This window comes from Poeciliopsis prolifica, unplaced genomic scaffold (genome assembly GCF_027474105.1).
Source record: "Poeciliopsis prolifica strain line A6 unplaced genomic scaffold, Auburn_PproV2 SCAFFOLD023, whole genome shotgun sequence".
NCBI lineage: Eukaryota > Metazoa > Chordata > Actinopteri > Cyprinodontiformes > Poeciliidae > Poeciliopsis > Poeciliopsis prolifica.
Window position 1 is genome coordinate 2,609,775 of NW_026562398.1, and position 25,214 is coordinate 2,634,988.

Here is a 25,214-nt window from a genome sequence, read left to right on the forward strand (position 1 = left end):
AGACCATTCCCATGGGTCAGAGCTGAGGCAGCTTCTTGGTTGAGAAGTGAAACATCTTCCAGAGCCAAAGGTTAAAACAAGAAAGATGTTCACCATCTATTTTACTTCCACCCTCCACCGGAGCATTTGTGGAGAATTTGGTGTGAATGCTTGGACTCACTTGGATAAAGAGGACATGACTTAAAATCAGAGTGCAGAAATGACTCAGTTATTTTTAATATTATGTTGAGAAAGAGATAAGACTCGATGATGCTTTGAAGTCAGTATCACTAGCACATTTATTTTAAATGTATCCATATTATGTTTCCTTCCAAACTGGTGGGATGCATACAAATTAGCAGACAAGAATAACACAGTCGTTACTATCTGCTCACACTAGACAGGTTACTGTTATCAAGGGTACAGACATCGGTAAAAGTTGCTGGTTCAAAAGTGCATCACAAGCTCTTCCTATGGCTTTAAGTTCTTTCAATGGAGAGCCTTCAATCCATCCTTTCACCCATCTCACAAACTTGTCCTCACAAAGTCATGTGGGAGCTGATGCTTATCTCTCATTGGGTAAGAGGTGGGATATGCCTAAAATAGGTCACCAATCCATCACAGGACAGACTAAATACACAAAACAGGACAAACCCTCAACAAAGGGCCACAAAGCAAGATCAATTAGCCTGGCAGTCAGGTCTTCAGACTAGAGGAGACGGCTGGAGCACCAGGAGGGAAAGCACTCTTACACAGGGAGATACACTGCAGTGACGAGCAAACTCCACGAAGAAAGATCCCACACTCATGTTGACTTTGCAACCTTACTGAGAAAGTAATTAATTAATCTTTTAGTACAGTAGCATGGACACATCTAAAGTTCTGAGGGTTTGCTCTATTTTCCTTTACAACTTTTCCCAGTTTTTGCTTTTGTTGACACACATTAGTGTTTAAGATGCAACAGCACACTGAGTGAAATCATTATAGCAGGTCCACTTCTAATTTCATCAAGAAAAGAAAGCTTGGAATGGTCTAGTCAAAGTTCATACTGTGATTTAAATGCTGTGACGTAACCTGAAATTGCTTTTGACGCAAACAAACTGCACACAATGGCAGAATTCAAGCAATTCTGTGAAGAAGGGCCAACCCATGTATCTGTTTATCCGTACTGACTGTGTCAATCATTTTCTTTTCATGAGAAATGTCAAAACGAAGCCAACCGTCTTTCTCTTTCTGCTCTTAGGATTCACCCTTCCATCACACTCTCCTTCACTGCAACAGTGCTTTTCAAGTACATATGGTGGAAGCACAAATGCATCTGCTGACGAACTCAGGCAGTGTTTGCTGGGATGGGGAAGTTCGAACAGCATAAAAATGGAGTCTGGAAATCTAGGGCTGTTAGTAATTCTGTTTTCCCTCTTTCTTGTTCCATTGTGTCTCCTCTTGCTCCCTCGCTGAATCAAAAAGGGGCTGTAGCTTCTTCAGAGGATATCAAACATATACACCAATCATCTGCAGCTTAAAGCAACCCTCTCAAGACCCAGTTAATATTTAATTAGCAGTAGTCCTAGTTTCTTCTTGCTGACATTCTTATTAAGCAACTCTGCAACATGCGGCTGGTGCACAACTAGCGCATCTGGCCAAGAACAGTAATTCGACAAGCCAACAACAAACTTGCCGTGCACATCATCCCACTCCGATTACATAATGGCTTTTTGTTGCGACACAAAGCAGGATTTGAGAGTTTATAGCACTGCATACTTCTGCAGGTCTGAATGATTTAGATCACATAGACTCTTCTTCTCATCACAATTTCAGTGTTTCTTCATGAATATTGCAGGAACAAGCCATGGACTATACGGGATATAAAAGAGTTTTATAGCTGCAATCTGAAGTATCAATTCTGGGTTTTTTTAGTTTGCCATCTGAGTAAACTTTTCAGTGCATGAGACGTTTTCTCTTGCTTCGTCTGACGAGATTATGTTTTATCTTTTGACATGAGGTGCATCCACCTTTGAATTTGTGACCTTTCATTTAAAATATTTGTACGTCAGATTTTGAAGAGGAAGGTATTGACTGTGTGGGTATATGTGGCAAATTAAAACACATTATAAGCCTTTTGATTAGCTTGCTCCCAAGGACACTTCTCCCTCGAGGCGGCTTTTGTCAGAGAATCGGATGTAACGAGTAAAATCTTGAAGCAAGCACAAAAAAGCCCTAATGTGCCACACACACATGCCTCAAATCTTTCAGATATGTTTTCTTGTAGATTTTTGACTCAAACTCTACTGAGATTAAGCAATGTGTGGTTGCTTTTAAGAAGAAACCTTCATGGAAGATTTATCATGCCTCCAACAGGACCAAAGAAATATACTCACGTCGACTTTCATACATGCTCCTGGACTGGGCCCAGATCTTGAAAGGGTCTGGCTTCTTCTGGAGGGTGAGAGTGCCATCTGCCGGGTCCTGGGGGGGCAAGACCGGCAGAGGCTGTGTGGGAGCTGCTGGAGTTGGGACCACTGCCTCACTGGGCATGGCAGAGGGTGGGTGGCTAGGAGAGTCGGTGTGGGCGCTGCGATGGCTGCACACGCTGTGCTGGGAGCTGCTCTGACTGTCCTTTCTCTCCAACTGGTGCTGGTTGGATGGGGAAAAAAGAGAGATGTCTTTGAGTATAATAGAACCAGGGGGCAGGTGTGAACTTCATAGTCATAATATGGAGAAATAGGGGAGAAAGAAGTAACAAACAAATCAAAGACGGGAGTGAAAACAGAGAACAGAGAGAGAGCGGAAGACCGTTCAAGGTCATCTTTTTTAGATATTGCTGTAGAACATTTCTTACTAAAAGTGTCTATTGAGGTAAAAGAAGGAATGACATGGTTTCCATGGATGCAGGACAAAGACAGGTTGAAATAAAGTGAAAGAGATGTTGCTTTTTTCTGAATTTCATTTCTCTTTATTGCAGAAGATTAAATTTTTCTTCCATCTACAGAATGCAGAAATGCAACCAAGATGCAGAATTCACTGCTAAGTTGTAAAAGTTTTTTTTTTTATGTGTTTATCCTCCACAGAAACTGGAGTATGTACAGATTACTATGTTAATATTTGTTGACCCAGCCTAAAAACACCTTCCAGACATATAACAATAAGTCCTACTCAGAAATTGTGATTATGACGGTGAAATGGGGGCAGCTCTGACAACTGAATCACTCTTTATTTATTGTAACTAATAAGATGGGGCTTGAAATAGTGGAGAAGTTATTCCACTCATCACACTTTATGAGATGAAGGGTCAAATTCCCATAATGCTTCATAATGAGGACAACAGCCACACAAAATTGACTTTTCATTCAAACACAGGAGACTTGATAATGAGGTGGCATAGCAGAGAGTTTCTCCTGCATATGGGAGTTTACTGCAAGCATCTACAGAGATTCTGGACTGAAGGCAAAGAGGATGTTCTTGGCAAATGGAAAGTCACATGCAGCGTGACATTTCACTGACATAACACAGGGGAGAAATCTGGCTTTTCCTTAGACGAACACTAATCTGGAGTGACACTGGATGGCCACTGTTGGCACTCGACCCCCAAACAGAGTCTAACCCCCTTCTCAGAATGCAACACCATGTGACCTGAAAAGGTAACGTCCATATCCCTGATGGATACCAAACTAATCCTAATCCTAATATCCACTCAGGTCAGATGGATGCTTTGAATGTCAGTTAAGGGAGAGTGATTCTTCTGTCTCAGTTGGAGTGAAATGAACTTGTCCCTGACCTCTTCCACAGACACGGACAAAATCTGACACATACAAAAAATAAAGAATCCAACTTTCAGTCATTGTTTCTACCACTACACAGTCATTAATACACTTGCTTTGCCTTGATTTATAATATTTCATAAGGCTGGCACATAGACAAAGAGAGAAAAGCTTTTTTTTTTTGTGGCATCACGCCTATAACTTCACTTTTGGCTAATGCATATCACTACAGACTTGAAAAGATGTCGTGGTTACTCCACTATACCATTCAGTTCTCCAACCTATTATGTATTTATTCATAATAAGTATATTATGAATAAATACATAAACTATTTATTTTTAATGACCAATCATTAAAAACGACAGTTTCAAAATAACTAATACTTCTCATGCGGTCTACTGGCCATGTGGCTTTATGCTTTATGTCTTATTTGTGCTCCAGGAAAACAGAAATTTATAGCTTGACAATTAGCTCCAACAAACTCTGATCAACTTTAACATAATTCATTGCACAAATCCTTAAATTGTCACCATCACTTTAATTGTGTCGCCACTGATTTCGTTTAAAATAAGTGTGTTTTGGTGGTCACATGGTAATGAAAGAAATTTTCTTAAATTAAAAGTGAAACTTACAATTGCCCTTGAAGAATTGCCTTGCTGATTCTTTCTCAGATTTTCTCTACTCCCTTTTTTTACAAACCACAATTTTCGAGCATGACATTGTTTCTCCTCTTTCTCTCTGTCAGTGTTCCCTCTGTAACTGTGGGTGATCTGGGTGACTCACAGCTGTGTTTCCCTTCCTTACGCTCTTCCCTTTTTATCCCAATCTTCTCTTGCTGCCTTTTTCTCTGAGCTGTGGCTGTCTGCCCTCCTCAACAGCTGGTCACAGTTACACTACTCTGCCCAGGCTACGCTACGCTCAATCAGTCACAGAGTGGCAGCATTTCAGGAAGGGTGGGATGCTAAGACAAAGTAAAGAGGATATAAAACAAAGAAAAGTGACAGAAACAAGATCAAAGATTTAAAAATAAGGATCACACAAAGCTCGGCACAAAGCTTGGCTGGTAATGAAGAAGAGGCAAAGATTTCTGAAGCTTAAGATCTCAGTCACATCTCACAAGTCTGCGCCTTCTGTTCTTAAAATAGCACTTGTTTCAGTGAGTAGCGTGCAGTGATATGCACACAAAGAGGAGAGTTGAAGACAGTACTCACCATCAGCTTTGGGCTTCTCTTGGCTGGCACCACGCCTGCAAAACATCGACACAAAGACAGGGAGAGCATTAATGACCTGCGGTGCTCTTCCTCAGTCCCCTCTGGTCAGATCCTCCTCAGGACGAATGGATGAACCTTCAGGTTCGTGCTGCAGACTAGAAGGCGACTGGCCTGCTCCTCCTCCTCGTTCTGCCTCCTCTTCTCTCTCTAACTGAGCAACACACTGCGCCGGGCTGCTCGCTGATCTAAGTGATCTCCGCCCCCTTTTTCTGTATCCCGCTCCACTCCACGCTCTCGGCCGCGCTAACAGAGGAGCGCCACCGATCTGATTGCGTTACATAGAGTGGCGATGAAGCAGGAACAGCTACAGGTCTCTTTCACGCCACTTCTCCAGGTGGAGTCTCAATTCTCGAAGGGGAAACCTGTCTGTGTGCATCTTCTGAGTGACTCCAGAGCTGCTTCCTCCACTCCCAACTCCACTGCTTTGCTCAGGGCTCACATTGAGAAGCTGATCTTCTCCTCGCTGCTCCCTCCCCCCCTCCTCTTCTACTGTGCGCCATGCCTCGCTGTGCCCGTATCTCTCTCTCCCCATCTCGCTCCTACAACATACTGTAAAGAGTAACCAAGAAGATCAATCTCATTTGTGCCTATAAAATATTAATACCGCAGCCAGATGACAGGGAAGATGACAAACGGCACATTGTTGTAGGGAATAACACACATGCCATTTTACCTTTCCAAATATCTCTCATTATTTAAGGTGAAGCATCTTCTAGCTCAAATATTAGGTCTACTGAAATACAACCTGGCTGTTTAACCCACACAGGACTCTTTCATCTTTTCCCAAGGCGACTCTACATCAAGCTTTTTTTCTTGGCACAGAACATGGAGACAAAAATAGATAAATGAATGCATGAACGACATGAGATGGGATAGGGAAGAGTGCTTGCCGTTTCCAAGGTGATCAGGTAGTTTTGTTTAGTTGAGCGGGGGGAAGAGGGTATAAATAGAACATAATTTTAATTTTAACCGTAGACCTTTCATATATTGCATCCTGCGCTTTGTCTTCATATTTGCTATAAAGAAGTAGTTGCAGATTTTCTTTCCTCCAGGGTGTACATCAAGTGTAGAGGGAATCTACCACTGACATCACTACACATCACGCAAACATCCATCCCAGGCTCCTTCTGCTGCACTGGCAAAAAAATCATTAAATGTTAAAACACTCTATTGCTGCAAGGCCCCTCTCCACTCAATTCATAATTTATTGAGTTTTTTTTCTGTTGCACGTTCTCTCCATCTCTCAGATTATGGTGTGCCTCTTACTGGACCAAATGGATCATCTCGCCCACTGAGCAAAGGCTTAAAGCTTTTTTTAAACTTTTTTTTTTTTCATTTTTCACAGGCCTAAATGATTGCAGATGTGCTTGTGGGTGCAGCTGACATAGGACGGACGGACGTCCATCACTGGGTCAAATGTCATGTCAATGTAAATGTTTCCTATAACACCGACTGGTTATATGACCCATGCAGTCTACACTTGACAAAGTGGACAGGTCGCCAGGCTGTCGCACAATATAAGATTCTCACATTATAATTTAAAGTAAAAAGAACAGTTTTACATCATCATACGTGCACAAAAATATTAAACAAATACATACATAACATATTCTAACTGCTTTTATTTAAAATATATCAACAAATTATCTAACTCCTGTTAAAAATGATACTGTGTTAAAAAATGTGTTTGTTCACCATACAGCAAAGACCAGATATTGGCAGGTCTGGAGTTAGTTTGGGATGGATTCTAGTTTTCATCACTGTTCTTTGATTTCCTTAGTCTCATTCTTTGATTAGATAAGCCTTGTTTCCATTATACTCTCATCACCACTCTAGTTTAATTATATTCCTTATACAGTATCTGCTTATTATATCTTAAAAATTCATTTTCCTAGTTCCCCTGTTTATTTCCCCTCGTCCTCTGTGCCATTTTATTTCTTTCTCTACTCAGCTTGCCTTCTGCTCTCTTCCCTCACACCTACAACCCGTTACCTATCAGCCCCAATCTTTTGATCCAGCATTCATCCCTTCACGGTATTTAAAAAGTTTGTAATTATTAAACTGTAACATTTTCAAACTTTGATATGCCTTGATACTGGTTTGTACAGGAGCATTTACTGCAGATATGCCTTTTTAGGCTTGTTTGTTTTTGTAGAGATAACTATAGGACTGTTTTAAATAACGCAATTGTCAAAATGATTGTTGTTATCCAACACAGCCTTTACTGAGTATGGAGTACATTACGGTGAAGTGAATATCAGTTTTCTTCTCTATCTGTTCCCCAAACAATTAAGATGATTGCTTATATAAACCAAAGCAGTCACAAATCTGACAAGGCAAATGCGTGAAACAAAGATTGTTTAGAGACCAATGCGGATCTATTTGTTGTAAAGGTGGGGAGAAAAACTACCAAAATATCTGCATTTATGCTGACAACAGAGGAGGATCCTCTTCATTTCACCGTATGAAAATGTTATTTTTATAATGGTTAAAAAGGGTTTACTTTTATAATGCTTTTTTTCAGAAATGTATTACCAGTCCCGCATGCAAACAAGTTTTTGATTTTCATTCATAAGCAGCAAAAACGTTTAATATTCAGCCAAACGACATATTGATGTTGAGTGGGCACAAATGATTTACGCAGGTTTATCATTCCTACATCCTTTTCAAAGTGAATGTGCAGCAGCTTGAATGGACCTTACTTCTCAGAGCTGCTGAGGCTGTGGCCTTGGTAACTCCAAGCTGAGCCCACACGGATTGAGTGAATAGTCCTTCCTCCAGGTTTTCTATCAATTTTGTTAGAGAAAACAAAATAAAAGTGAGTAATGCTTTGATTTATTAAATAAAGCCCATCAACCTTTGTCCTTGCTCTCCATACAAGATTGTCCCAGCTTCCTGCTGTCCTTTCTATTCATCTGCTGTAAATTATTAAGGTAACAGTTCATTCCTCCACATTCATTTCCTCTTCATTTTATTCCCCTTCCTTTTGTTTTTTTTTTACTTTCTCTCCTCTTTTTCTCCTTTTCTCTGGGGACAGAAACACTCTGCAAGATTGTCATAGCAACAACGACGGAAAGACAAGATGGAGGAGTCATAGCTGGCCTGCCCTCCTTTACAGGGAACCGCCTAAGTGGGTGAGAACATTTGATGCAATCTTTAATGTTGTAGGTGATGAAACAATTATTTAATAAAACAAAATTACTCATAATTTATCATATTTTCAATGGATAAAAAAAAATTGGAATAAAAATATATCCACTGGTGCAAATTTGCATTTTATGTAATTAAATAATTTCTAAAGACATATTCAATGATCTAAAAAAAATCATTTTAAATAGATCAGCATTTTGAAAACTGTTTGTCTTTCAAAAGAAGATAGCTAAGCTACGCACATTAGCCTAATTAAATGTCATTGACTTAATTAGGTGAAGTTACAGTTTGTTTAAGAAATTTACAGGTAATCCAGAAAAGTGCACATAAATCCTGGTGTCTACAACTATTACTGTGTGAAAGATGTGAAAAAGAATTTATAGACTGTAATTAATGCACTAACAGAAACAAATAGTAGATTATTGATACAGGCAATCGGGCGACCCCTTCAGGGCATAATGACCTCGGGCGGCGGTCTGCAAACTTGATCTTTCACAGTAGCCCTGACTAAAATGCAGATTTTAGCTATTTTTTCATGGGATAATTACCTTGAAGGGCATTAAAAGTACCAGTAATGTTTTTAGATTTATTTTTCTTAGAAGATAGGTGCCTTAATTTTTTACAAATATCGCCGTTGCATTATATAAAATGTAACCGTTCTCCTGGTTTTCATTTTTTTTTAAACCTAAACTCAGACATAAAATGTTTTTTAGAATGAAAACATATCCCCTATTGTAGCTCTTCAAGGACAGACAGAAATGTATGACAGAGGATGTTTTTAAATCTGCTGTGCTGATCAGTCAAGACAGAACACTTGATCTGAACCTTTGACAAAAATGATTTAAATTAGGTGAAGTTCAGGTTTTAAGCATCTCCTCACCAAGTAGAGCTACAGTAACATGTGTACCTCATATTTTTTATCGATGGCTGTCACCAAACTTGCATTTTGTAGTCTTCACTCCTCTTACAAGCTCAGTCTGCTCACTCTGAGTCAGAGAGCAGAGATTGATGAATTGCTGATAAACAGATTAGAGCTTTTTCTTCTCTCGATGAAGCCTACCTTATTCCTCCTCCTTCTCCTCCCCCTGCTATCTGTCTCCTGTACATCTCCGAAACCAATCCTCTCATACACGCTCCCCTTTGGTGAACTTCCCGCTCTGCTCAGCAAATCTCACCCTCTCTCTTCTCTAATCCTCCACCTCCACTCTTTCAAAGCATGATCCCTGCTCATCTTATTCCCATGCACTCCTCTTACAACTCTCTTTTTAGCTATAGTTGGCCAACACACTAGCTCTAGAGCGAGGCTAAACTCACAGATGCATCCTCAACCATAAAGTCAAACAGAAATCTCATTGGCAGGAGCTTTCAGAGAGTTTCAATTAACAAAGAAGCAGTTTCTTCAATAATAAATCTATTTTTTTACAATTTAGTTTTCTGCTCATGCAGTTTACTGATACTACATATCTAAAGCTACTGTCTCATCATGTATGTTAGTGTATCTGAAAACACATTTTATGTAGGTCTAAACATGAAGAAATAAAGTTTATTTTGTAAAGCATTAATTGGTTCCCTAAAGTTGTCAAGTTATTGTGAAGTGAATGAATATGAAAACATGTCTGAGTGTGAATTACTTTAAACTGAATAGTTATGTGCATTACTGAAATACAAAGGCAAATGGTGGAACAGGAATTATTCAGAGTTACTATATTTGAAAAGCAATTAAGCTAAGAGGAAAATGACATATCCCAATGAAACTGAAAACTCTTCACTGTATTTTTGATTTAGTTCTTTGTTATTGTGGACACGAGCTGAATTTTTGGTTGATAATTACACCATCTTACCAACTGATAATCAACTGCTTTCACAATTTGTTTTGGTCTTTATGGCTCTGCAGTTTTTCTGTCATTAGTATCACACAGCCCAGTGTTGGTGGAATTAGCATTAGCAATCCCATCAGTTCAATCCTTCAATCTAATAACTTTCTCTATAAGTTATAGTTTGATCTATAATTTATAGGCAAAGTACACATGGATAGGTTGGAAATTAAACATTTCTGAAAAACCTACAAAAAATGTCACTGAAAGTTTGTCCAAAATGCCCTGCCAGATTAGTTGCTTATTTCTTATTCTTGAAATTGAAAGCATCCAAACAAACACTTGAAAATAGCAGCCCCGCCCCACCTCCCGCTTACCTCTGGAAGGGTACTGTGTGTCCCTCAACACCCAGCCACTCACCTGAACACATAGTTATTACAGGTTGGTGTTAAAGCCAGCAGATATGATCTATGAACCTGCCAGTCACCCTGCCAGCTCCTGTGACTTCTGGAGCCTCCTACCCATTTATCCTCTCATTTATTCCCTCTCTGTGCTTTGCCCTCGGAGCTTGCTTCTGTACTATTAGTCTTCTCTCTCCTTCACACAAACCCACACACAGAGATTTGTAATGATGCTGACATTTAACACAATACAGCAGTTATTCCAGCAGCAGTGCACAAGGTCAACTCATTAGATCTCATAATTGATGTGTGGTGCATATCCCAAGCTGCTGTCAATACAGTGATCACTTGGTTAGCAATTTAACGTAGACTAATCTGAGGAACCTTGCATGATTGTGTCTGTTTGAATACGTTATTCTTTAGCTCATGCTTTTTCTTATTTGGCATCTTGCAGAAGAACAAGCATACTGGTTGAACAGGCAAGAAGTCCAGTTTGTAGAAACTCTGAGTCTATTTATAAACCTAAAAATGAAGGCTCCATATGTTAAAGTGCCTTACCTTCACATTTTACTACGATTCCATGCGACGCATGAACTAAAAATAATGCATTAATTGTTAAGTTAAAGAAAATAATAAGGAGGCTTTTTGTGTTTGTTTTATAAATAAAAGTCTGAAAAGTGGATCATGCATCCTGTATTCTTCCCTTGAGTCAATACCTTTTGCAGAACCGCCTTTTGCTGTTATTGAAGCTGAATATCTTTTGAGATATGGCTCAAAGCCTGAAGATTTTCTCTTGTTTTTTGGGGGGGCAGAATATTTCAAACTGTGTTAGATTGGAAGGAGAGAATCTGTGAACATAAAGAGATGTTTTTTGCCACTAATTTTCAATTTGTTTGGACTTCGCTTAGGTCATTCTACCACATAAATACGAAATGCTTTTTTGAAAATTTGCTACCGTGTTTGTGGAGTTCTCTTTGAGCATGCTGCCAGTTAAAGTGGATTGCCATGCACTCCAATTTTGGAGGATGGACTAAGCAGTGCTCTGTGAAATGCTCTAAACTTGTAATATTATTTTATAACAAACCTGCTTTGAATTTCTCTACAACTTTTTTCACAAAATGTTCACTGTATTCCCTCATCTTCAGACCTCTAAGGTCTTCACAGATTGACTATTTACTCAAAAGGAACCTTGTGAAAGCTTGTGTTTTGTTTTTATTTTAGATTATCAGATTAAAACGTACTAAGCACAAATGCACACCCCATTTTTAAGATTTTAACAAAATGAAAAAGTGTTTGTTCTTTGGTTTCACAATTATAAAATGTGCTACTTTGTGTTGGCCTATCACATGTAATGTCAGCAAGATGAATTGCAGTTTGTGGCTATAACATGGCAAAATGGAAAAAAGCTCAAGTGGTGAGAATACTTTTGTAAGACACTATTATATGTGATGTCAAGAGTGAATACAACATGAACCATTATGTGAAAATGACATTAATCCACAAACAATGAAGACAAAGCTTGATCCACTCTACTTCATTTCAGATAGTGATTAGGAGTGGAAACATGAAACACATCCAACTATCGCAGGGGCAATTTAAGGTGACAAACATTTACCAGTGATCTATGAGCCTCTGACCTAATGTGCAGCAATTTTCTCCTCCTCATTCATCCATCTTGACTCTGTACCCATCCTCCCACTCTCTTACACTCCTGTACCCCTACCCTCATCTCATCCTGCTGTCTCTGTACCTTTCTTCCTTCCATCATATTCAGTCTGAGCTTTTTCATCCTGCAGCCCACTCTCTTTCTCTCTCTTCTCCATTTCATTGTTACCCATTCAGCAGATTCAACTATGTTTTCTTGTGCACTTCATCTCACAGCGTGTCATGTCAAAACTTCATTTCCTGCAGACATTCATCATCTTCATGGTCTGAGATGTCACACGTACCTCTTTGCACTAACATGGTGACTTCGCTGCCTCTCGGACATTTGCTGAGCAGATCCACCACTTGGTTGTGGCTCATATTCTGGACATTTCTCTTGTTGACCTCCATCAGGATGTCCCCCTCTTTCAGGCCACGGCATCGTGGATAGTCCACTATTTGCTTGACCCTCTGTCCGCCTCCCGTCAGACTGTCAGCGATGGTGAACCCAAATCCTTTGTCTCCCTTCTCCATGTGGATGGTGATCAGCTCTGGCTGGGTGGCAATGGCTGAAGCCAGGGTGACCACATCACTGGAGTAGCTGTGTGAACCGTTGGAGGCCACCTCGGCCAGGGGGCTGTGCGGCCGTGGCTCTCGCATTCCATTGATGGGTCCAGACTGATTGGTGGGTGCGTCAAAAGTCTCTTGTCCATTGACAATGATCGGCTCTTTATCCAAGATTGCCACAGATGTCACTAGGCTAGTGTTGGGGTCATCGGGGTCAAATGGCAGCGGATAGCCGCGGCATAAGGATAGGTCCACCATTGAGCCAATAGGGATGGACTGGAAAATCTTCACTACCTGTGCATGAGTGTAGCCCAGCACGATGGTGTCATTCACACTGACAATTACGTCACCTGCAAAAAGGCAGACGGTATCTTCAGCAATGTTTCTATTACCCAGTAAAAACTCTGTTACTGTTTGTGACATCTCCTATTAGTTACACAGAAGTGAGATTTCAAAGGTAAGTTGTTCAAAAACACCTTTGTGGGTTTATGAATAAAAGCAGTGCCCTCTTTTGATGAAGTCTATGTACTACACCTGTCTCCATTTTGCCATCCACAGCTGCAGGCCCGTCCAGCACCAGACTTTTGATCTGCAGGAACTCATCGGGCTCGTCACCTCCAACCACTGTGAAGCCGAATCCACGGCGGCTTTTCTTCAGTTTGGTATTGATGAAGGTTCCTTTTAGCTCTGCAGGATTTCTGGTGAAGAAAGGTTTCCCTCCTGCAGAAAGCAAACAACAACTCATAAACTCTGGGTCCAGAGAGCACAATGCTGCATATAATCAACAAACCATTGTTTACTTTTAATAAGTGACATGGGAAACACAAAGTATTTATAAAATGAAATAGAAATTGACTACAACATGGAAGAAGAAGAAAACACAAATGTATGGAAATGCGTAATAGTAATGTTGGTTTAAAGGATTTAAGAAAAGCTCAAGGTAGCCATAATATACATATATCCTGATAAGAATGATGACATTAAGAAAAAAGGTATAAATATAAATAAATATAATAAAACAGCAATAAAACAAATAAGCATATGCAATGATTTAAAATAATATTAAAGAAGAAAAATATGTAAAATATTTTACTGCCAGGATATATAATTTCATTTGCTAGAAAAAAACAAGTAATAGAAAAAGTAACCTCGGTCACGCATGCCATATTAGTAAAATCAAGTAGAAATATCTACAAGTGAGACTTACTCTTAACTCCAACCGGGCCAGGAGGTAGAGCAGGTGGGACTTGTGGGTCCCTGTAGGTCTCCAGGTGGTTTGGAGCATAGCTTGCCAGTGGAGCTGCTGCTGATGAGTGTTCCTCTATCCACTCTGCACACACATTGATCATTCCCACTTTAATCCCATACTTACCACACACGTGCTGAACACACATGAAGACACATAAACAATACACAATAAACACAGAACTTGAAGCTCAGCTTCAAGTTCTGAAGCAGAGCTTAGTTACTTTATTAAAGTAACTACTTTAAAAAGTGAAACTTGTATAGATTCATTACACATACAAATATTTCAAGTGCTTAACTGATTCATTTTGATGATTATGGCTTAAAGCTAAAATTTTTCGGAAAAATTTTAATATCACTCGAGATCATTAAGAAGGAATTATCATATGATTTGACCTACACAATCATGGGAAAGAACTGCTTGACATTCCCCCAAAAGAAGAGAAATCCCCCAAAAAAGTAATGCTGAAGAACCTGACGGTTCTCAGAATGCATCATCGAAGCATATGCTTGGAAAGGCTAAAAAGAAAAAGTAGGCAAAGGTGTACAAGCAACTGGAATAGCTTCTGGCTTTTTAAGACTGTGGCGCTGTGACGGGGTTGCATTATAACTTGGACAACCAAAAAATGGCTGGCCAAGGCCGGGGATCACTTCAGTGAAATTTATTAAGCTTTTCTTCAGGTGAACAAATATGGCAGGTGCAGAATATTTAGAAAGGAGATCCAAGACAGGTTGAAATCAGACAAACAGCAGTACCTTCAATGTATGAGCCCATCACCTTCAGTGGGACTTCTTCCTAGTCTAACTGCCTCACTTTAGAGCAGAGCCCTGCTCCACCCACAGAAAGTCCAATCAAGCAAAAAAAAAAACAACTAAGCAACTACTTTTAACTCAAATAAACTCTTAAAGTGTACATAATAATAATAATAATAATAATAATAATAATAATAATAATAATAATAATAATAATAATAATAATAATAATAATAATAGAAAAATAAATAAATAAACTTGTAATCAAAATATAATAGTCGATTTACTAAAAAACACTCAGTCATCAAGTGACTCTCTCCCGACGCGCCACAGTCCGGAAACAATCCTGCTTGAAAATAGAACCGGGAAAATGTCCAAAGCTGAAAGTAACAGGTCAAGGGAATGTCAGCTGAAGCAGGAACACCGCGTGTGCACCCATGATGAACCGCATCAGTTTAAACTGCAACAAAAAGTAAGTTAGTGGTTGTGCATACGTTTGTGTGTATGTAGATGGATAGTTAGATGAATTTATTACAGACTCAAAGTCCAAATTACAATGTGTGCGGGGGTGCTTGCATGCCAACACAGACTCTATAATTAAGTCCCAGTTCGTGACGGCTCCTCCGTCACAAGAGCAAAGACACTTTAAGAGTTTGTGGGAGTTTCAGAAGGCATGCTCTGCAGCCAAAGTCAGTGTGTCAGACAGATCCAGGAGATGGACAACAATCATATTAGTCCTTCTGATAAGGCTCTGCTGAATAAAGTCAATACTAGGACTCTGTTACCTGGCAAAGGGAAGAGGGAAAAGATTTGACTTGTTGCTCAGGGTTCCAAAATCCTCTTTTTAGAAGGACGTAAATGTTGCATCTCATTAGGAAATCAAGATTTCACAGTAACAGGGAACGTTTCATCAGTCAGCAATGCTTTGGGAATGATGGTACGTGGTATTGTTGGTCCAACATGCTTCAGTAAGTTCAAAGTCAGCACAGCTGTTGTCAAGAAATGTTAGAAAACTTCATGCTGATTAACTTTCACAGCATAAAGTTGACAAAAGTAAAAACTAAGTAGAGAGAAACCAAGTAGCATAATCCAGAAGCAGATGACAGTCACCAAAATCCACAGTGCAGATGAGCTGAGTGCTGCTGTTAAAGCAACCTGAGTTTCTTCAACACCTCAGCAGAACCACAGGCTAATCACCTCCATCCCACATCTCAATGATGCAGGAATTCATACGCCAGGAGACCTAACAGAGTAATGAACGCACAACATGTAGAGTAAATGGAAATACTTTTCAGTATGTGGTCACTTTTGAATTAAACAAATTAATTTTTGTTCTTATTTATTTTCAAAAACATCTTTGTGGCACTAGTGGCTGTATTTGCATATACCAGACAGAAAAGGTTCAAAGATCTCAGGTTGGGAGTTGAACCCCCAGCGGCCACATCTGCTACAACACCTGATGCCCCGCTTTTGTTTATTCACATTTTTCACATTTCTTTCTATAAGCCATTATCATCAAAATAAACAAAAATCACAAATGTCTCTTTTTGAATCCAATTATCAAAATTAGTGACCTTTTTTGATAATATTTTAATTTATATGCAAGTTTTACATTCACTAAAATTACAGGTACAAGTAGTCAGTTCAAACATCACAGTTTTACAACAACAGATAAAGTGAACATCCCCCCTTTGTTTATAATGATGTGATACTACAATGATCAAATACAAAATGGTATTTATGGCTAAAAAACACATAAATTAAAACCTGAACTTTAAAGACAAAACCAGGACTTGGGCCAGCTTTTGGTAAAACCACAAGAGGCAAAATTTGGAAAACCTTATTATTTTTCAACTGCAACATTTGGAGAGAACATGTTAAAAACAACAAAAAGAAAAAAAAAAAAAAAAGAAACAGGACAATGAGGAGTAATAAATTCTGGCCGAACTCCTGGCAAACGAACAAGAAAGACATGACACTGACAGACATGAAGAAAGAAAGAAATGGGCAGGAAACGAACCTCGGATATACCGCTCACCTTCTGGAGGCTGCGGCGGTTGCTGCTGTTCCAGGATTTTTTGACGCCGCGCCTCCAACACTGGGTTCTCATACTGGGTCTTCCTGTTTATATGGCTTTGAAAGACAAACATAGGATAAAGAAAGAAATCACAGTGATATAAAACATAATTGTGCCTGTAATGTCAGAAAAAAAAAAAAAAAAAAAAAAACCTTCACCAGTATGTTTTTATGGAAAAGAATGACCAGATTGGCAAGACAACTTTAAAAGTGGCAGAACCCACGTTTGTCTTTGTGAAGTGATGTGTCAATGAGGTGATTAACTTACTCAACATAATACACTCCATACACTGGGTCATCTATTCTCTCCCATCCTGGAGGCAGCTCTGGAATACAGAGAGCACACAGCATTAAACATCAACACTCCTATCTCAGTCATTAGCACAGATGAGATAAGACCAGTGGTTGGGGTGCAGTGATCTTTCTTTGTTTTTTTCTGCTTCCTGCTTAGTTTCTCAGAACATGCTATTTTATTAAAGTAGTCCAAAATATGTTCTCAAAATTACAACCAACAACAACAACTTACTCTATATCCATTTTACTACTGCATTTTATGGGATTATAGCAAGAACAGATTGGATGCCAAGAACTCTTACAACTTTTAATGGATCCATGTTTTATTTTTATTAGTTTAGTGAAAGTACACTCAGTTTGTTTAAGAACCATTATGATCTTTATGGCTACATTACTTTAAACCAAAATTTTACAAAAAATAGAGAGATAAAAAAGGTATTTTACATAGGCATAATTATCGCAGTGCAAATAAAGAGCTGGACAAATTATAGAAGAGTTGCTTTCTTTTCAGTGTAAGCATCCTTCATTTTGAATGTGGCATTTTAAACTATGCTTAAAAGATGTGTGAAATGTTCAGCTGGAATTGTGCCAGTAGTTACTTAGTAGGTTTAAAACTTGAAGTGCATCTTTCCAAGGAACATAAAACCAAAAATTGGTGAGGATGTAGGAAAATATGTGAGCTCACTTGTACAATTTTTCAGATTCTGTGGTTTTAATCACAACCAGAATGAATTAAACTTGTTTAAAACTAATTGTATTTTTTTAACAACTTCAGTGTTGTGTTGTTTTAAGATTCTGCTGAAAGAATGTTTGTGCAAATCAGTCATCAAAAGTCTGACATCAATGTAACATTCATTCAAATTATAAACCTCTGATCCTAAAATTTCCTGAAAGGTTAATTTATTCCCATTTTTTCCCTCAGTCTTTCTCATTAGAGCACATTGACCCGACCAGCTGTTCAAGTTTACCCCTGGTATAGACCATACTTATAACTATTGTATCTGTGGCCCCACCAGATGATTCAAAATAATACATAAATTTAGTACATCAAGTAAGGAAATCTGTATTTGTATATATATATATATATATATATATATATATATATATATATATATATAATGGTATATATATATATATATATCCATTTGTACTTTAAGTAGCAGGTTTGAGCGTGTGTGTTGAGTCTTTTAAAAATAAATAAATAAATAATTTTTAAAATATTTTCTGTCAAATCCAAACACAGCTTTTGGTTGAGGAGTGGGATGTGTGGGATGGAATCTCCCTCTCTTTTAATAAGACAGGGAAGGAGAAAATTTCAATGCAGATAAATATCAAGATGAGATTCTGTAATCAGCAGCAATGATTGGCTCTATTCTCAGTAACTGAACTAAATCTATTAAGTTCCCGATGGCTGCCTCTATGGCTCAGTATTTATTGGAAAGATCCTCCAGAATTTGGGAGTGGGGAGGATGAAACGGTCTTCCTGCAGTCCTGACTTCCACCATGCTGACCACTCCTGGGATCAAATTGAGCACGCTGTTTGTGCAAGACAAATCAACTCAACCACATTGGATGACTTGTGACTTTCTACATCTGGTCTGAGGTTCTGTTTAGCTGTAACACCATCCTAGAGGGAGCCATTGACTGAGACAATACTGCCAACAGCTAAATGCTCGCCCTCTGCTGCTAGTAACTATTCACTTTTTATTATTATAAGTAGTCCTGTGGTAGTTTTTATGTTTCTATTTTGCACATTCTGCTTTGTTTTTTTCAAATCACCAGTTGGTTGTGGCAGATGGCTGATCGTACTGAGCCAGGTTTTTTTTTCTATTAAAGTGGAATTTCTCTTCTCTACTGTCACTTCATGCATGCACAGTATGAAGGATTACTTTAAAGTCCACAACAGTGCAACCGAATGTATGCTGTCATTATATGGTTGTCCAGAAGGAGTGAATACTTCACATCAATGACACGATGCAACCAGTTGGGTTCCCTTGTACTGGAAAATGTTTTTAGTTTTTTTTGTCAAATTAAATTAGAAACTAAAATTGACTGTGAACTGGACACTGCACACAACTGTTGTCTTCTAGTGATGCTAATACTTGTTAAATGCATAACCTGGTCATTTGTCAATGAGCTTTGTTTCTTCAAACATCCATATTCTAATCCTATAAACACCACCAAACAACAATCAGTTGCAGAATATGCAAAAATGTGCAGTTTTTCCATAAATGCAGCTTCTAAACAGATGTTCACCCTACTGTTTCCTTACAATTGTGGCAATATTTAAGGTAACTTAGGTAGTTTTTTCATTTATATGAAAAGATTTATTACAATACGCATTAATACAACAAAGACATAATCAATAAAACACAAATGTACATTATATGTGAAGTTTATATGTCAAAACAATCTCTCGAAGAACAAAAACACATACAGGAATAACAGATTACAAAAAAGACAGCGTTTTGATGACTGAGATTTTTCTATTTTATCTACCTGAATATGGAAAATATGTGTAATATTTTACAGTTTAAACACAAAATCATAAAACCGTACCTAGATCACTCTCCAGGTCTTCCGTATGTATCCCTTCTTCTCCAATATTGAAAGCAGGATGAAACACAGATGGAAAAAAAAAAGATGAATAGAAAAAGGTATGTATGGCAGGAAAAAAAGTTGGTTAGGAATGGAGGAATTGAGAGCAAATAAGGAATGAAGTGACAATCCAGAGAAAGAAAAGCAGGGGAATAGGAGACCCTCAGAAATTGGGTTAATCTAAAATATTACAGCAGCCTTTTCGCAACCTAAAGTGCAGTGTTTCCTTTTTATTTCACCACTTGATGGTGCAATTTCACAACATAACTTGAGTGTCATTTGGATTTCATAAAGCATTTCTTCATTATTATGAAGGAATATGTCAGTTACAATGACAGTAGCCTCATGAAAAATCTGTGACAAATTCCCAGCACATGAAATGTTGCAAAAGAAACCAAATCATATGCTCAAAAACTTTATTAGAAATCAACAATGGCATCACTCAAAACACAAGAGGAGGCCTATGACTGAGAGCCCATAATGTCTGTAAACCACTACAGAGAAATGTGCATATACAATCTAATGCTCTAAATAATGTCTGGAGACTTACCATCATCATCACACTCTTCCAGAGGCCGTGGGGCTTTGTCTCTACACCGAGGATCCAGCCAGGATGTGGTCTTTGTGTTGTGGCTGAGAGGAAATAAACAACAACGCAATAATTCAGCAGGAAGCAGACAATCTATCATATCAAAGCACAGCAGGGGCACCTGAACATCAATAAAAATTAGACAAAAAAGAAAATATGTCAGCAAGTTTGCAGAAGACAGACGCCGCCTGCTGCAAACACGGAAGGACATTGGGGACACCGTTAAGGAAACCATAAACAACCTGATTTTTTGTCTCTATTGCTAGGTGAAAACAAATTGTAATTTGGTGATAGCAGAAATGAACATACAAGCTCTGAAAACACACAGCCATGTCCTGGTGGAGAGTCTTTGCCGTGCTGCAGAGGACAGAGAGGTGGAGGTAGTCAGGTAATTAGGATGTGATCTTCTTTTGAGATCGGGACATGCAGGGATTAACAGGAAAGCGGTTGCGCCCAGGAGGCTGGGCAGGCCGACAAACCAAATCATTGTGAAAGATAGACCAATAGGCCAACAAAAGCAGCAAAAGTGGAAATAAAACAGAGTGCAAACACATACAGCAGAGTCTAAAAAGAGAAAGACTTACTCAGGCACTGCCAAGGCTGTGTTCAATAGACAACTTTTAAACAGTTCAAGATGTGGATACATACTCTATGAAGTACAGTTCCCCGTTCTCTGTGTAGGCCATCTCCCAGTTTTCGGGCAGCGGTCCCAGAGGGTCCTCTGGAGAGACTTGGGGCTCTGCAAGCGTCTGCTGCCCGCTCTCTGCAGTAGAAGTGGCTGCATTGTTCAGACCACAGGGTAGAGGATTCTCACGCACGGGGTACGGCCGGAGGATGCCGCTGCGGCTCTCGTCCTGGTCGTTAGGGTTACCTGTGCACAACAAAGGAGAAGGGAACAGACTACGCACTAAGGATCCTGGGTGACACAATGAGCACGACATGGAACAAGAGAAACAGGAGAAAAAAAAATCATAGTTTGTTTTGTGCATGCAAGATGGAAGAAACAGACATGCTCACTAATTTCATGCAACTTCAGTCACATCAAACTCCCAGAAATTCCCTTCCCCCAGTTTACCTCTAGCTTATTACTAGTGTAAGTAAAGGGGTAACAGGATATGTTAATTCTTACAGCAAAGGTCCCTAACTCAATTTGACCCCCACCCATTTTACCTCCCCAGCAGAAAGTGTTTTTCTATTTAGGCTAGACCAACCCCTCTTCCCACTTGCTTTCCCCATTTTGCCTAGATCAACTCCGACACTTCTCCAGGCCTTTCACTGGCTGCTCAAATGCAAATGCAACGCAGGCAGCCTGGCAGGGGATAAACTGAGTGAAAAGATTTAAAGCATCAAAGAAGAAAGAAAATAAAAGCAGATGTCACTCACACTCCAAACAGGTTGAAGACAAGCATGTGAAATACAGTCGTTTGCAAGAGTGTTTATACCCGTTGGTCTTTTTTCTATTTTCTTCTCATTACATTGACAAATTTAAGACGGGAATTTTATGTAATGTACTATCAAACAAAGGAGAGTATAATTATGAAGTGAAGATAATATTTTCTACATGTAAAAACTTAATAAATTTCATTTGCTGAATACATTCATATGAATTGCATTGGCAAACAAACTTAATACTTGGTGTTGTCTGTCACATAAAATCCCAATAAACACAAACCATTTTGTGGTTGTAATGTCATAAAATGCAAAAAAAAAAAAAAAAAAGTTGAAAACGTAATTTTTAGCAGTTATCTTTTAAATTGTTTGAAAGTTTTTTTTAAAACATTAGACATTAAAAACTCTTCTGTTGCCAGATGCAGAAATGCAACACATTTAGTAAACTTATTGAGTAGAATTTAGAAGAACATAAAGGTTGAGGCAGAAATAAATCAAAATAAATAAGGATGTGAGTGATGTGGGGTGGAATTCATCTCCACCACAACCTCCTCACAGGCAGATGGCAGTGTTGGGAGGAAAAGATTCTTCATCACAAAAACATGATGTAACTGCCAGACATCCATAGTCTTACAACAGAGGAACAAACCACAACTGTACAAACACCAACACTCTTCTTCTGCAGTCCTTATCATGTTCTTGCATATATGCACTTACAGGAGATCCCAAAAGAAGCACGAGTTGTTTAGGAAACTGAGCAGAGACAGAGAACACTACACATGCAAAGACCAAGAGAGCCAAACACAGAGAGACAGGAGGGGCGCAGCAATGCCCTCACCTGTAAAACTGTTGTTCATTTCCGTGGCCTGGTCGTCATCGTCATCGTCAGCAGGCACTACATGGACTTTTTGCATGTCATGGTAGGACTTGGTGCGCTTCGGGGTAGACGGATGGGAACCCGCATCACTGAGAGTCACTGTCCCAATGATGGGCTGCCTTGGAGGCTTTGGGGTCCCATAATAGTTACCTAGGCAACAAGGAGGACATTAGCATGCTTGAGAGATGGAGAGGGAGAGAGAAGGGAATGAAGAGAAGAAGGCAGGGATAAAAACAGGCAGTGCAGGGGGACAAAGAAAAAGCAGCCAGGGAATCTGCACATAATCTTGTGTGGAAAGTAAGAGACATGAAGCCGGACTACAGTGTGCCTACAATCTCGAGAAATAAGCAGCTGGTGAGAAACCCAGAGTGTTCCCGTCTGTGTTATGTCTGTACTATGAAAACACTGAAAGCATTGTGGTTCAACTAACAATATTTTGCTTGATTATTATTATTATTATTATTATTATTATTATCATCTTACACATTTTATGAATGAACAGACTGCCTCAACCATGCATGTTTGTCCTTTCATGCAAGCAGCCATGTGTGCAAACTTCAAAGAGGAAATCCTGCTAATTTATAATTTACTCAGAGGAAAGTAGTCAACATGTTTCAGCCACTTTGATCCTTCACACATCTCTAGATGGATGACATGATGGTTGCATAGGCCAGGCCAGAGATATTTACAAGTAATTTACTCAAATTCCAAGCCACGTCTCTAATGACTGAAATAAATATTTTCTAATCCAACTTAATATTTGTCCATTTTGTTGGAGTGTCACTGCACTTATTACCCACAACTACTTCAGATTTTTATGACTAAGATCCTCCAGGACAGCAATTTTCAGTATTCGTATTAATGTTTGACCATACATGAATTGCGTTTTAAACGCTGGCTGTCATTTCAATATTAAATTGAGTCCCTTCATTGACTCTGAGGTAGAATTATATTTGCTTATACTGATCACTGTTTATTAATGTCTTTCCTAATTTAGTTAAAGCCAAATTAGTTTTTACGATAACTTGCACATAGAACCTACAAGATGTTTGTAAATTTGGTCTTGGTTTATCACCATTCGCTTCTCTCTGTGTTGTTACTTTACTGACTAAGACCACTGACTCTATTCAGCAGGATTAAACTCCCCCAGGTCAAAAATAAAAAATAAAAAAACACCTGATAAAGTATAATATGCAATGCTAATTTTAGGGTAGATTTTGCAAGACAAGCACAATTATTTCAGCAATGTTTTTGTGCAAAGCTACACAGACCGATAGATGGCCAACACCTAAAAAGCTTTGGTGCATCTGTTCCCAAAAACATATGAATAGAGCCATATAAAAGGTAAAGATAAATGTAGTTTTATTTATGCAGTGCATTTTCAGCAAAAAGGCAATACAGAGTGCTTTACAGGAATTAAAAGGAAATACAAACAAAATAACAAACCAAAGGAATATATATATGTATACACACATATACATACATAGGGGTTGCACCGTGGCTCTCTCTCTGGTTACTCCGGCTTCCTCCCACAGGCCAAAAACATGACTGTCAGGTTAATTGGTCTTTCTAAATTCTCCCCAGGTGTGAGTGTGTGTGCATGGTTGTTTCTCTCCGTGTTGCCCTGCGACAGACTGGCGATCTGTCCAGGGTGTACCCCGCCTCTCACCCAGAAAGTTAGCTGGAGATGGGCAGCAGCACCTCCCAACAAGGGTGTTACAAAATGGGTACCTACGTACCTACGTACATACGTACCTACATACATACATACATACCTACATACATACATACATACATACATACATACATACATACATACATACATACATACATATGTATATACATCGATATATGTACTCTGATAGTCTTTGACTATCAAAGATCTGTTGTACTGGTCCCGCCTGCTGATATGTGGTGTGCCACAGACTCCTGTGGACAGGTATTTGACATTGTCTGTGTGAAAGAGAGTAACGTGCCAACACACAGCAGAGCCAGTGCCAAGCAGATTAATGTTGTAACATTCTCTCTCTCGCTCTCTCACACGCACACACACAAACACACAAGTCTGACTTAGCAGTGCATAAGGCAAAGCCCAACAAACAATCAGCCATCCACATGTTTTACACACACAGGTTTGTGTCAGTCTGAGACTTAGTCTTGCACAACGCTGTCCTAATCAGAGTGAGAGGGGCAGATGTGGAGAGACCTGCTGTCTCCTGGATGAATCCCCCCCTCCCATCATGCACGGTCTAATCAGAATCAACTGAATACACTGTCTTACAGCCTGCCTACATGCAGCAAAAAACCAAATATGATGGCTGCTATGCTCGCCCGATCTGTAGTGAATAAGGACACCTGCTCTATCATGAGTCACATGAACTGCCACTTTTGATTTTTGTCATCGTTCTCCTTACCATCATATGTTCCTACTTCCAGTAGTGTGCCACTCTCCTCCAGTTGTAGGAAGTCCTCCACAGACAAAAAGTTGTAATCCAACCCTGGAACCTCTCCGTCTCGAGGGGGACGGGTCGTACCTGAACAACGGAGAAAATGCAAATTTCTATCAATATAATTTGCAAATGACAATAAAACACGATTATTGTTTGACGAACAACAAGTTTTCTTAGCGCCTACAGCCGAGAGAGTCTGTCGCTACATCCCAAGATTTCTTCAGCTGTCTGAGATGAATGTGAGCCACCAAGAGGGGCTCTGAAATGAAGACGGTGTGATTGTAATTCAGCACCATCATTGGAAGCACACTGCCTGCGAATATTATGTCAAGAAATTAAATCAAGGATTGCATCTCGA

At 39.2% G+C, this 25,214-nt stretch overlaps 1 protein-coding gene across 23 annotated transcripts in view; it reads right to left on the reverse strand.

Annotated features, from left to right (window-relative positions):
• The window catches only part of LOC129370231 (membrane-associated guanylate kinase, WW and PDZ domain-containing protein 1-like), a 96,365-nt gene that overhangs the window by 15,056 nt on the left and 56,095 nt on the right, over positions 1-25,214 (reverse strand). For 4 of the 23 annotated variants that reach the window (XM_055046036.1, XM_055046032.1, XM_055046033.1 and 1 more), the window contains 14 exons: positions 24,821-24,940; positions 22,368-22,556; positions 20,789-21,056; positions 20,450-20,497; positions 20,102-20,184; positions 19,513-19,551; positions 16,928-16,985; positions 16,604-16,716; positions 13,793-13,915; positions 13,120-13,305; positions 12,324-12,935; positions 7,712-7,795; positions 4,950-4,984; positions 2,358-2,613 (listed from right to left, as the gene is read on the reverse strand). In XM_055046036.1, coding sequence (XP_054902011.1) covers positions 2,358-2,613; positions 4,950-4,984; positions 7,712-7,795; positions 12,324-12,935; positions 13,120-13,305; positions 13,793-13,915; positions 16,604-16,716; positions 16,928-16,985; positions 19,513-19,551; positions 20,102-20,184; positions 20,450-20,497; positions 20,789-21,056; positions 22,368-22,556; positions 24,821-24,940 — 2,214 coding nt within the window. The remainder of the gene's footprint in view (positions 1-2,357; positions 2,614-4,949; positions 4,985-7,711; positions 7,796-12,323; positions 12,936-13,119; positions 13,306-13,792; positions 13,916-16,603; positions 16,717-16,927; positions 16,986-19,512; positions 19,552-20,101; positions 20,185-20,449; positions 20,498-20,788; positions 21,057-22,367; positions 22,557-24,820; positions 24,941-25,214) is intronic. The other 19 variants (XM_055046054.1, XM_055046046.1, XM_055046045.1 and 16 more) reach the window with 16 other exon arrangements.